Here is a 13,596-nt window from a genome sequence, read left to right as displayed (position 1 = left end):
GAGGAGGCTCCGAACCCGTCTCCAGTCCCACCCAGGAGCGAGTCTCTGCACACACGGTCCCCGACGTCCCGGCGCCCCAGAGCCAAACCCGGGCTCACCCCGCAGCCCCTCAGGGAGGCACGAGGCCCTCGACCCCAAGGGACCCGGGGCCCCTGGGGCCGGAGGGGGCTCTTCCCACCACCAGGGAGCCCTGCACAAGGGGAGGAGGGGGGCCCCCGCTGCAGTGTCAGCGTGAGGAGCCCTTGCCCGGGCGCACTCCTGGAGTGCAGACTGGCCTGGGTGCAGGGCAGGTCCCAGGAACGGCTCTCGTTCTGGACTCCTCGGGGCACCTCGCTAAAGGGGTGACTGTCGGTGGACGGGGGAGACACCCGCCAGGGACCCCCCCTGTGTCAGGTATTCAGGGAGAGCCTGTGAGTTGCTTTGACCGTGGAAAAAGTGCCCACGGAAAATTCTCAAGTACATACTGAGGCCTCTCACACTTAAATCTCATTCGAGTTGCCTCACCAATCCGACACCGGCAACGACTTCCACCCAGGCCAGACTGACTAGCAGTGGGACTGCTCTCGGACCGCACCGAGGGTGTGAAGGAGGTCACGGGGCCAGGTGACAGCCTTCGGCCCGGAAAGCGCAGACAGGCAGTGCGTGTGTGCGATGGCAGTCACCCCGCTACTTACGACGCCTCTCGTGCACCACGACGCAACTCAGGCAGGTATTCTCAGAGTTCAAAAACCGTGTCCTCAAAGGAAGTACACCCCTCCTAACATTACCTATAATCGTGTGTGTGTGTGTGTGTGTGTGTGTGTTACTGATTGCAACAAATCCCTGCTGCTTTTTCCAGCATCAGTGGGCTCTGGAAAATGACCGTGGCTGGGGCCACAACTTACCTCCTACATCTGACCGCAGATGTGAGGAAAACGAATGCCTAAAGTTACAGGTTGGCGGCTGTATCGGTTCGGTCTTACGAGGACTGAAGCACCTCCCGTGGGCCAGGCTAAGCTCGGGCACACGTGCCGAGATTCTGCGGGCTGCAGGGCTCCCCCCGGCGGAGAACACAGGTGCAGCCAACGGCCCAGACCCGGGAGACCGAGCCCCCCACTCAGGCAGATGGCCCTGCCACTCACCAGTCCACTGAAACTTTTGAAAGACGGAAATTTGGGAAAAATCTTCTTTTGCAGAAAATAAAAGTACTTGCTTTCATAAAGAAAAATGGTTTTGTTTTGTTTTGTTTTACAAAGAAAAAACCCAGTTTCATGAGCGCAACGGAAAAAGTTCTCATGGCAACAATAATTATAATCAGTAACATGTTAAAGGAATGTCTGACTTCTGACAGCTAAGGCAGGCTCAGTGCATGTTTACTAGGTTTTATGCACTTACTCTTCAAGGGAAAATCTTTATTTCGGTTTTTAAGTTCCGGTTCCTCAGTTGCTGACATTTAAGTAATAAAAGCATTATTTAAAGGCTTAGTTTCTAGTAAAACGTAACTGCTGGTAATACAGTTCCGCTGTGCTGCTGCGTTTGCTAGCAGTTGAGGTCTCCACAAACAGAAGAGCACTCCAGCCAGAGGCCGGACCTCTGCTTGAACCGGCCAGGAAAGAGCAAACCCAAGTGCACCGACCGCGTCGGGCAGGCCGCCAACTGCGTCCAGACGGTGGCACTCGGGAATGACAGACCGACTGTCTCTCCGGTTTGGGGGCCCTTACTGTGGTTTGGAAAAGACAGTCATTACAAGTAATGCTCCCTCATTCTATGGAAACAAAGAAGCCATTTAGTGTTTATTTTTAATCCAACTCGATTCACTTGGACCACAAGCGCCCTGGGGCCGACCTCGCACCCCTACCCCATAACAGTTCACGTGAAGAAGCACAGCCGCTTCGCTTCCCCAAACTGCCCCGGTCCGCACCCCTGGAACAACGGGCCGCACCCCCGACTCCCTTCAAGGACAGTTGCGTCTTCCAGGGCCCGGCTCCGCGGCTCAAGCAGCCGAGCTTTGACCTCGTGGCCGTGAAAACACCTTCCGCTATGCGAACAGCACCTTCGCCGAGCCGGCCCCTTCCGAGTCACCTGTGTGGGGGCACGCGCGTCTGCCGAGCCCTTTAGAAAGGAAGCGTGTGGTCTGGCAGTGAGAGGTGTCGTCAGGATGGAAGCGCGTCACGAGTATTTTACAGAACGCCACGGCAGTCGCCGTCATTGTCCCACCCCTCTTCACACCGACGGGAAAAGCAGGTGTTGCGGAAGGTCCCAGTCAGGACCGGGGGGGGGGGGGGGGGGGGGGGTGGCCGGGGCGGACCCCGACAGGCTGCCCCGGGGCCAGCACCCGACGGCTCCTCTGTCACATCTGTCACATCACCGTATGTCCCACGGCGGTGACATCCTTCTCGGGCTTGTCCCAAGACCTGGTGTTCTCCCCACAACACCCACGGCTACGCCGGTTCCCTTCCACCTTGCAGGTACAACGTTAATCATTTCATAAGCCTAAAGGAAGGAATGTACATTCCTCCCTCTGGTAAGTCACAGACTCGGCGACGAGCGAGGCGGCAAGCCCCACGGCTACTAGCGGGAAAAGGCCTCCCACAGACAGGCTAGCAGGGACAGGGAGGGACCTTTGTAAAATCACACCGAAGGAGGGGGCGTGGCCAAAACCGACGGTGCGGAGCACAGCGCGAGCAGGGAGACACCAGCACGCACTGTGTCCCAGGAGACCGCCTTCTCCACTGGTCCTCCCCCGCGGCTGGAAGTAAAGTTCGAAACGGGGGCAGGCCCGAAGACAGCGTACCTGTCTCGGAAACGTGTGGTTCTTCCTGTGTAACATCATCGCCTGCCGTGCAGGTGACCCGGCAGGAATGCCCTACACGCCCCGTGGCGGAGCGAGTGGGTGAGCAATGTCACGCACCCCGGGGCCTCGCCAGGGCCAGCAGCCCTGCGACCCTCCCCTGGAAGGCAGCCCTCGGCCAACGTCCCCAAAAGGCCCAGCCTGGGGCCTGGGTTAGGGCCAGCGCAAAGCTCCGAGGGGGCTTCAGCCCGTTCTCCCGGGGGTGGAATCTTCTAGAGGGCAAAATGTAACAGAAGATACACCGGAGTAAATGTGTAAAGAAATGACACCCTTAATGCCTAGAGAGCACCCAGGGAGAGTTCCTGGAGGTGTTTGCTACACAGCGCTGTGCCCATCCTTTAAGAGCCACGCCAGGTTCTCTCCGGGGGTGGGGTGGGGTGGGGGTGGGTTTCGGGAACTAAACAGGCCAACTGAAGTCACGCCTGGACCCGGGAACACAGACACCCGCACACGCCTGCAGTCGGCCCCAACGGCACCGCCACGAAATGGCACTTACGTTTAAAGCAGCTTCCCCGCACTTCTCGATCGCTGCGAGGCCCTGATTGTGAATGTGAGTCTCCAGGAGCTTTTTCAGCTCCCCTAGGCCGTCCTGGATTCGAGACACAAGGTTATACATGCGCCCCAGATCTGAAAGAAAAAGGCACCGCCTTTATGCACTGAGTTACACTCTGCACATCCACCCCACCGAGTACGTGTTTAGCCTGAGAGGAACAACACCCTGAAACAAGACAGCCATGTTTTTAGACTTAATTACAGTATTTTGTATTCAGCATATTGTATTTAGCTGGCAGTAACAACAAAGTCATGCATGTATTAAAGTTTTATTTTTCCTCTTACTATGAGAACCCACTAGCGTAATAGAGAAAAAAATCTTTTTATCAGGAAACATCTGATGCTTCCCTAAGCATAGAGAGTAAATTTATGCCTGGCACATAATAGGTGCTCACAAATTTATTTGAACAAAAAGTGATTAATGTAAGGAGATACAAATATCCATCTCAACTATACAAACCAATGAATCACAAAAGGGCCCCAAGTCCCCCATTTACCGTATGTACGGCCTATGTTAGCTTATGAGTGCCAGGGAGAAAAATCCCAAACCCCCCCATCAGTCTTTTTACTGAGCTCCTAATACGTCCCAGTAAAACAAGCAGGGATAAACAACTATGAAAGAACTGCCTTTCCGTCTTGAAGGATTGTCAAAAGAAACATGCTCAGCAACAAAACCAGAGGCGCCATCTTCCCGAGAAGCCGTGCAACGAGCTGTGTTTCCGACCTGAACCGAAAGGCGCTCCCCCCGCAGTCACCCCCTGGAAACCCCCCTGGAGGCCTGCGGCCGACCCGCAGCAGGGCGGACACGCACGGGTCTCTCGAACACCCACTAGGTGTCCACAGGGCCACGAGCCCCGAGTGGAGAATTCCACCTTGGGAACCACGGACCGTAACCAGCACTCATGGGCCCGGAGTCGGAGCGGCTCACCCTCGTTCTTGTCGGCGTCCAGCAGGTTCTGGAACTCTGTGTGGAAGATCTCGAGGTGCTTCTCGATAAGCACCTGCTCGCACTTGCGCGCCAGCTCGTCCTGGGTGCTCTCGTGCAGGTAGACCTGCACCCGCCGCTGTTCCTCCAGCAGGCGCGCCTCTGCCTGCGGGACGGACGGGGTTCACCTGAGAAGGGCTGCTGTGTGCAGGACGGCACACTCCACTCACAGGCCTGCTCTGGTCAACACGGTTCAAGGCAAAGGGGGGAGGGATTCTTCGATTCTAGGGCGCAGGCCGGCCATATTCAAGGGGTCGCTGATGTGCTTCCTTTCCTCTGCACTACAAATGCCCCATAACCTCCTCTTCAAGTGACCAGATGAGGTCACAACCATCAGTTTTCTCCTCTCGGACACGCAGTGCGTCACCCTGGGTGCAGGGGGGGGGGGGGGCTCTATCTGATGCCCTCGTGGCCTCGGATCCCTCCCTTCCTGCGTGCGCAACACCAAGGACCACGGCTGCTGACGGGAAGCTACTTGGACTAGAACTCTCATTCCTGAAAGGACCACATGAAAGTAATTATTGGTGATTAGATTTTTTAAAAAATTAAGAAAACATTATGGCTAATTTCTTGCCCATCGTTAAATATGCACCTCTGAAATGTAAAGAATTACTTGTGCGTCTCAACTTCTTACGTTTCTCTTCAAGAACGAAATCAAAGATACAATTTAACGGAGTAGCACAATTAACAAAAGTCATGTATTTCACATCGTACCAGAAATGTGTGGCGTAAAGTATCACTGAGCAACCACTAAATTATTAAAGCAAAAAAGGCATTTCAATGATAATCTGAAATTACTCAGATGATTTGAAAGAAGAGACAAAGGATATTCTTATTATAAAAATGCCAATAATCTCCAAAATGATTTTTAAATTTGGTATAATTTTGAAGAAATCTGGAAAAATTCAACTGGAAGAATAAACATCCAAGAGCCAAGAAAACATAAAATGAAAAAACGAATTAGAACTGGCAACTGTCAACAATTAGTAACAGAGGGACAACTGTTTAAACTATAGAAGTTAGATTATAACCTAAATAGTTACTGGTGAACAATAAACTTGAAAAATAGCTGTAGTAGTCATCAAAAGGTCAACATCCTTAACATATTACTGATCTCTGAAAAATCAACAAGTACAGCCATGTAAAAACATGGAAAAGAAAAAGAAACAATTTACAGCCCTGGCTGGTGTGGCTCAGTGGATTGAGTGCCAGCCTACAAACCAAAGGGTCGCTGGTTCCATTCCCAGGCCAGGGAACGTGTCTGGGTTGCGGGCCAGGTCCCCAGTAGGGGGCGCATGAGAGGCAACCACACAGTGGTATTTCTCTCCCTTTCTCTTTCCCTTCTCTCTAAAACTAAATAAAATCTTAAAAAAAGAATTTATAGATGAAGAAACGTAAGAAACTTTAGTTTCCAATAAGAATTAATTAAATGTAGTGTATTTGGCTAAAGAAACACTATTTTAAAATAAAATAAATAAACATAAAATCAATCATTAGTGGGGGGAAAAAACTTACAAAAGCCCTATAGCATTATTCCAATTTGGTTTAGTATACATACCAGTAATAGTGCTCCAACCTTCTTTTACTTATATTTTCCAAAAAGCCTACACTCAAATGTGTATTTTTCCCCCCGATTACAAAGTTATTTTAAAACGCAGTAAGAGATCTGCATGTGCCTTAACTCAGAGGTCCTCATCTAAGGGCCTGCTGCTTCACTGTCTAATGTTTCACTAAGCCCGACACACCTCAGGAGATAAAGCTGATGAAATGCAGGGTGCGCAAACCCCAAAGTGCCATTTTTTCTTTTTTGCTTTAAGTCAAATCATTTCCGGCAAGAACATAATCACCTTGGGCAGCAAAAACTCACCTCTCTTAAAAACTCTGCTTTCGCCTGCAACAAACTCGACTGCTTCCCAGACGCGGCTGACCCACGCTGGGGGCAGGTCTGGCGGTCTGCACGAGCAGCCGCACTCTACAGGCCCTTCCCGAAGCTGCCGGGAGGGGAGGGGAGGGGAGGGGAGGGGAGGGAGGGACTGGGACTGGTACCCTGAAGGCCAGAGGGGCCCTGGTGATCACCTGTTCCACTCTCAGGGAGAGAAGCCGAGGCCCAGGTGTTGTACTGGCAGGTTTCAGGAGGGACAGCCGTTTACAGCAAAGAGCCTTTGCTGGTTTTAAGTCAAGCTCTTGGCTGTCACTGGACTTGGCAGTAAGTACATGAGAATGCCAAGATGCATTCAAACGACTCCATAAAATTAAGCAATTAAAGACTGTCTCCATTAATTCTATTAGAATCAGTTTATGGTAAAAACAAAAGGGGAAAATACCAGCCAAAATGGGTAAGCAAAGTGATGAAGGTATGTTACTTTTAAAATGTTCTAAATGACACTGGAGACCAGGAGAGTCACACAGGGTTTCCACAGCTCGGACTCGTGCCGCAACCCGGGAGGGTAAGGCGTGTAAACCACTGGTGGGACCCTGTGCTGCTCGCTCACGGAAGCCCCCTCCTCAGAGAGCGCGGCCGTGGGTCCTCCAGTGTTTCCCCTCGAAGATGCCTGACAACACAGGAAGGGGAGCAGGGACCCCCAAAGAACCTGGGCACCAGTACAAGTTGGCTGCGAAAGCAGAATACATCTTTCTGGATCTCAGTACTGTTCCTGAGTTCTGTGGTCTATTTTCTGCTAGAAGATTGTAATAAAAACACAATGTCCCCTCAAGTTACTGAATAAAGCGTGCCCCCCATTATCCCGTGTTTTGCACACCCTCAGACACACTGGGGGTTCCGAACAATGTGCAGTGTAGCACCCAGCACATCGTGCTTGCTCTCTGCCACATGTAACATGTGCATTTATAACAGCTTATCATTCCCACTTCACAGATGAAGAATCTGAGCAACAGAAGGTCAAGGCCAACCCCCTAGTGAATGGAGGAGTGGGGGTTTAAGGCCAGACTCAGCCAGATTTGTGCGTAGGTAAGAGCAGAACCATTCGGTTACAACGGTTACATCGGCTCCTGGAGTTGCTGCTGGTTCTGTGCCTGATTTTGCAAGCTGGCTGCCCTGCTCTGGATGGAGTGCTCATGTAGCTCCGGCCTAACAAGCTGAGCTCGTTGCACCGGGGACTCCTCTGCTCCTCAGGGCAGGCCACTGGCAGGGCCGCGGGCCACGGGAAGAACAGGTTCACTCACCATGGAGACGTGCACCTTGACCGATCGATAAAGGCCTCACTTTTAAAACACACCCCACTTAAAAGACTCAACATAAATAGCCGAGTTCAACAAATGTCGTTGACAGGCAATGCTGAGATTCAAAACAGACTGTTTCAAAGTCTGTTTGTCAGGCAGCTGTCTGAAACTCTGAATGAGCTGGTTAGGTTCTAGGTCAGCACACAAAAGCTAGCTTAAGTATAAACATACACAAAGGACTGTTACTACTACATACTTTTGAAGAGTTCCATTTTTGCTAGGTTCTCATACCAAAAATGTGTATGCCAAGGACTTCCAACTTCTAAGGCCCACTAATAACTCCTGTCTCCTCCTGGGCAATGCACTCAGAAGGTCCACGCTGGTGGGCGGGACTTTACGTGGCGAGAGGGGGAACTGCTGCTGCTCTGGGCGAGTGACTACTTCTGTTTCGGTGTGTGGGAAGAGAGAGTCTGCGGCCCACGTGCTCTCCCAGTGAACAGAGCACCAGGGGCAAAGCACACACCAGGCCCGTCGGCCCTGGGCTCCCTGGAAATCTTGTACATCTCAGCTGCGCTGAAACCCGCCCGAAGGAAAGTCAAGCTTTACTGGAACACGACCACGCTCCCCTGGGCAGGTGCTGCCGTGGCTGTCTGGGCACTACAGTGCAGCGCTGGACAGCTGCACGGAGCCCAACAGACGGGCGAAGTCTGTGGCACTTACTGCCTGGCCCTCTGCAGAAAGTCTGCTGACTCCTGACCTGGGTCGCTCCTCGGGTGACACTGCTCCGTGCGGAGACGGCTCCTCGGCCCAGACCCCCTAACCTCCCGCACGGCACTGGGACCCTGTGGTATCAGCGTGCCTCTCCTCTGACACAGATGGAAGGCTGAGCCTCGGATTTTCAGGGGAGAGTTTGGAAGCAAAAAAGCAAAGCTCAAGTCTGCAGATCTGAGACTATTCGTTAAAAACGTATTTTGTCTTGGCGCGGTGAGACTGTGGTCGAGACACATTCGAGGAGGGACAGTGCAAACCCTACAAGCCACACAACTACTGTGGCTCTACCCCCCGAACAGGGAGGACAGCCCTGAGCTGTGACGGTCAGGCTCCTGCAGGAAAGCCCCCGGTTGGAGCGGAAGCGTCTGCACGGGCCGCCGACACGCACGGCACCGCCGCCCAGGCAGCGCCTTCTGGAGAAGACTCGAGAGCGCGACTCCTCTGACAGGAGTGACTTTTACCTGAAGTCCACTTCGAGTTCTGTATTTCAGCTTACCTTTTTCATGTATTCAGTAACTGGGTTCTGCTGCAAGAATTCAGTGCTCTCTCTGGTATAAAATCTCTCTGTGTCAGCCAAAAACTGAGACTCGAAGGATTCTTTGTACACCGTCAACGTAGGGCCCTTTGCAAACGCGTCGTCTTCATTCAGTCCCAATTCCACTAGAAAGAAATATGAACTGTATTTCAATTACCCTATTTTTCGTTACATTTTACAGAATACACTTAGGTGCAGCATCAAGTTTAAGTTGTGTTTAAAAGGTAAATGTGGCCCTGGCCAGGTAGCGCAGTTGGTTAGAGCATCGTCCTGACAGGCCAAGGCTGTGGGTTCCATCCCCAGTTGGGGCACATGCGAGAAGCAACCAGTGAATGCACAGATAAGTGGAACAACAAGTCAACGTTTCTGTCTCTCTCTAAAATAACAAAGTAAATGTGAAGTGGCAGGACATAAGGTTTTATTTACCAGTATTTTAAAGCACGTTGTTTCCATAAAATTAAAAAAAAAAAAAAAAAAAAGACACACAAGCAAGTAATTCTGACACATGGCCAGGTATGTTTCTAAGTTATCATGAAGTTTATTTAGAAAACTTTTATATTCCCTGAAAATGTGAAAATAAGAAAAATGACTAGTCTTAAACTTTTAAAAATACAAAGCTACTTTTTCCAAGCATTGCATTACTTTATTGGATTCTCAATCTCAATTTCTCAGGCTGATATAAAATTCTACTTATAATTCAGCTCTATTAATGCCACTGTCATACTGTATACCCAGCAATTCAGTATGAGACCAGAAAAGAATTCAAATGTCTATCCCATCAACATTTCCATAAAGACCCAATTACAAGGATCAAACAATTTTATGATCAGTAATATCAAAAAGAATCGCAATGACTTAAAAGAGAATTATGAGCACCCTGTAAACACTAACAGTATTCCTGAAAACACTGAAGTACTTTTGAAGTGAACCTGTTGCGGTACTGTTATAACTGGCATTTGCCGTAACCACGGACAGACCGAAGGAAAACTCTTTACCGTAGGACTGCACGACCCCACTGATCAGTCTCGTGTTGATGGTCTCGCCGTTTCGTTCCTTCTCGATCAGCTTCAAAACTGCATTGGTTACCTGTGGAGAGGACACAGGGGACAGACGTGCCGATTACAGGCGACAGCACACCTCTGAAGCGTTCGCACCCATCAACCAAGGCGGGATGAGGGGTCCGCCCGGGACGCCCCGAGGAGGGGAGGAGAGGAGCGCACCCGCACTCACACAAGCAGGTACCTGTTTGTTCAAGGGCCTGAACAGACAGTCTCTCCACGTCACCAGTGCGAGCTGAAGAGAGAGAAAGGGACAGTGTGAGACGCCTGTGCTTTCGCTGCCCTTCCAAGACGGGAGCCACAGGGCGCAGCGGGCACCCCTGCCTGTGCTGACCAGCGTTCCTGGACTGTCACTCCATAAAAACCCATCGTCCCAATGAAGTGAGAGCCACTCCCCAAGTTAACATCTTCAAGAGGTATCAAAGCATGGATGTTTATCAGCTCCCAGTTTATAAGGAACATAAAAATTTGAATTTAAGGAGAATGTACGTATCAGTTTAAAGGGCACAAATGGATGCAATCTATAAAGTTATTCCCTGGGTCAAACTTAATTTTCAACCTGAGATACTTAATGAAGATAATTTTTAAAAGTTTTAAAAACTTACAGAGAGGCTGTATCAGAAAGTGACTATAGAAAGTCTCCAAAAGAGAAATGTTATAACTCACACATGACTTTTAATCTGTTTGTTGAGTGGTATTATTTAGTTGAAATAATATTCAAATTTATAACAATTTAATGCTCAAATACAAATGGTTGAGAAATTCATTTAAACATAAATGGGATCACTCTTATTTTCCCCAAACGCAGCCATAGATAAAACCGGGCTTATGGAAGTTACATCTTTCTGAATTATATAAAAATTTAATTTATATACTGAACTTTCACTGAGTGGCATTTCCACACGCACACAAAGTGCCTGAAAAACATACACCCTTGTGTTCCTCTTCAAAGCAGGAGTGATGCAATGGCTGTGAACTTTCAGGAAAGACACACTACGTAGCAGTAACTTCTTCCAAACACATCCTTCCTACATGAAGACAGCTTTAGACAGTCCTAATTGACTCTGGACAATCTGTCGCTTTGGGGAGAGAGAGGACGAAGAGCCAGGCGAGAGCAGACAGCGGGACCAATGGTAAACTACAGCAGTGCCACGGCAGCACCGTGGTGCAGGCTGGGGAGAGGCCTGATGGACCACTAATGTATCAGTCACGAAGTTAATCTATGTCTGCTGGTTGACGTGAAGGAAGCCAACACCTCTTTTTACAGAACAACTTTTTATAATTAAAAAAGGAAAAAAAATTATCAGGAAAAAGTAAAACTTTTTATGCCGTAAGAAAGCATCCTCATCCTCTGGAGATTCTGGAAAACACAACGAGGTTATTGTGTAAAAACCCTTCACCATGTCTACTGAGACTTGAACTTGAAGTGAATTAAACAGGCTCCTTGGAAGAACATACGAGGTCTGTCCAGAAAAAGTCCAGCCACTAGCCATTGTTCATACAATGAGAATGGCTTTGTGACATCAGTGTAACCTGGCGGCAAGGAGTGTGGACTGCAATGCACGTGGGTGAACAATGACGACTTCACTGTACTGGTCAGCGGGGGCGGATAGACGTCGCTGAGTGAGCGTGTGCACTGTGTGGCCGTCACATTCAACATGACTAGGTGAGTAGAGCAATGAATCTGTGTTCAATTTTGCACGAAGCTTGAACATTCCTCCACGGAAACTATTCAGATGATTCAGAAGGCTGAAGCCGTGGGCAACTGGTGATCAGCAGCTTCATCATGACAATGCGCCCACTCACGTATCACATCTCGCATACAGATTTTTGGTGAAACATCAAATCACCCAGGTGACTCAGTCCCCTATAGTCCAGATTTGGTGTCCTGTGACTTCTGGCTTCTCTCCCAAAACTAAAGTCACCTTTGAAAGGGAAGAGATTTCAGACCATTGATGAGATTCAGGAAAATACAACAGGGCAGCTGATGGTGACTGGGAGAACTGTGTGAGGTCCCAAGGTGCCTACTTTGCAGGGGTATGAGGCGTCATTGTCCTGTGTACAATGTTTCTTGCATCTTCTTTAATAACTTTTTTTCATATGACATGGCCGGATACTTTCTAGACAGGAACTACTGTTTCTAGCCTTTGCTAAAAATTTATGGCATGTATTGTATTTCCAAACAGTAACTACAGCATTTAAGAACATAGAAAGGGTGAATTTTAAAAACAATTTTTTAAAAAAGCAGTTCAATCTTAAGAAACACACACACTCTGTAAAGTGTATTTGCACTTCTTTATACTTTCTTTACCGCTACTGAATACAGCTGAAAAGAAGTTGAGAGAAAGAATGGTTTTCAGGACTCAGCGACGCTACCCGAGGTCGAATGTGGTGCCATACGTCGGTCAAGCAGGCTTCCAAGAGGAAACCGACCCAAATCATGCCGACTCCTACACTGACAAGAAGGCACTTGGAAGTGGAAAAAAAAGGGGGAAGTGTAAAAAGCTCAAATCAGAGCGATGAGCCTAGTGAGTTTTGCTAAAGCCATGTAACTCTAGAACAAAGCATTATCATCATGAAGCACTAACAGCTTGGTACAGAAACTGAGCTGCACATATAAGTGATAAAAATGTGTCGTCATGCACCTGAGATACATTATGTTTTTCTTGCAATTAAATTGGACTAGAGCAAAGCAGCGTTGCTACTATACAACATCCTGGACACAGAGCTATCTCATTCCCCAGAACCTGACATCTTCATACGACTGGTTCAAAGGACGCTGTCCGTGTATCTGACAGCCCATCATCAGCGGCAGGCCGGCCGCTCCGAGTCCTCCCGCCAACGTTTCCCCACCACTGCTCCCGGCGGACTGTGCACCAGAGGGTTTGCTGAAGCAGACCTCGGGGCCCCACCGGAGGTTCTTGTGAAGTCCTGGCTGGGGCCCAGTCATCAGCAGCCTAACAAGTTCCCAGGCGGGGCGAGGCTGCAGGTTGGGGGACTACAGTTTGAAAACTAGCGGGCCTAGAAAAAACCTCCTTGACTGAAGAAACATATGAGTGAAGGTGATTTAACAATTTAAAGTCTGTTCTCACGCAGTACCAAAAGGAACCCCTCCACTTTAAGCCCTGTGACTGTGGTTCCGAGCACTCCGTTACTTTGTAAGGGAGGGGAGGGGGCGCCCAGTCCTCGTGGTGAGGCCGTTTCCCGAGCCCGGAGGAGGGCCAGGGAAGGGCCGCACGGGCCTGGCTTTGCCGGGACAGCCGTGGGAAAACCTGATCGCACTGCCATGCAACCACACTCCTGTTCATTTACATCTAAATAATAAGCAGCGAAATGTAAACCTAAGCTGGCCGGGATCACGGGATATGACCTTTTTTAAAAGGCAAAAATCTCACCAACAGCTCAGCCACCAGCACTTCCGCCGACACAGCAGTGCCTCGTTACAGTGCAGTGCCTCACTGTAACGCTCAAGAGCAATCCCGTGTTCACTTTACAGAGGGCTTTCGGCGCACCCGGGGCCATCCCGGCGACACCCGATGGCCGGTCACGTGGCTGAAGAAGAGACTCCAGTACCCAATGCAGCAGTGTGCGGGTGTCCTTCAGAACTCCCCGTTACTCACCCTGGTCCGTTCCTGCCACAAACTAAGGGTCATTTACTGACACAGTAAAACACGGGAAATCAGCC

At 49.8% G+C, this 13,596-nt stretch overlaps 1 protein-coding gene across 2 annotated transcripts in view; it reads right to left on the bottom strand.

Annotated features, from left to right (window-relative positions):
- CUL1 (cullin 1) overlaps positions 1-13,596 on the bottom strand; it is a 77,418-nt gene that overhangs the window by 17,297 nt on the left and 46,525 nt on the right. For both annotated transcript variants that reach the window (XM_036011005.1, XM_028526028.2), the window contains exons 5-9: positions 10,096-10,146; positions 9,849-9,939; positions 8,815-8,978; positions 4,311-4,473; positions 3,327-3,457 (exon numbers count right to left, since the gene is read on the bottom strand). In XM_036011005.1, the coding sequence (XP_035866898.1) occupies positions 3,327-3,457; positions 4,311-4,473; positions 8,815-8,978; positions 9,849-9,939; positions 10,096-10,146 (600 nt within the window). The remainder of the gene's footprint in view (positions 1-3,326; positions 3,458-4,310; positions 4,474-8,814; positions 8,979-9,848; positions 9,940-10,095; positions 10,147-13,596) is intronic.

This window comes from Phyllostomus discolor, chromosome 10, assembly GCF_004126475.2.
Source record: "Phyllostomus discolor isolate MPI-MPIP mPhyDis1 chromosome 10, mPhyDis1.pri.v3, whole genome shotgun sequence".
In the NCBI taxonomy this organism is placed as follows: Eukaryota; Metazoa; Chordata; class Mammalia; order Chiroptera; family Phyllostomidae; genus Phyllostomus; species Phyllostomus discolor.
This window is presented reverse-complemented; position numbering and strand designations above follow the sequence as displayed.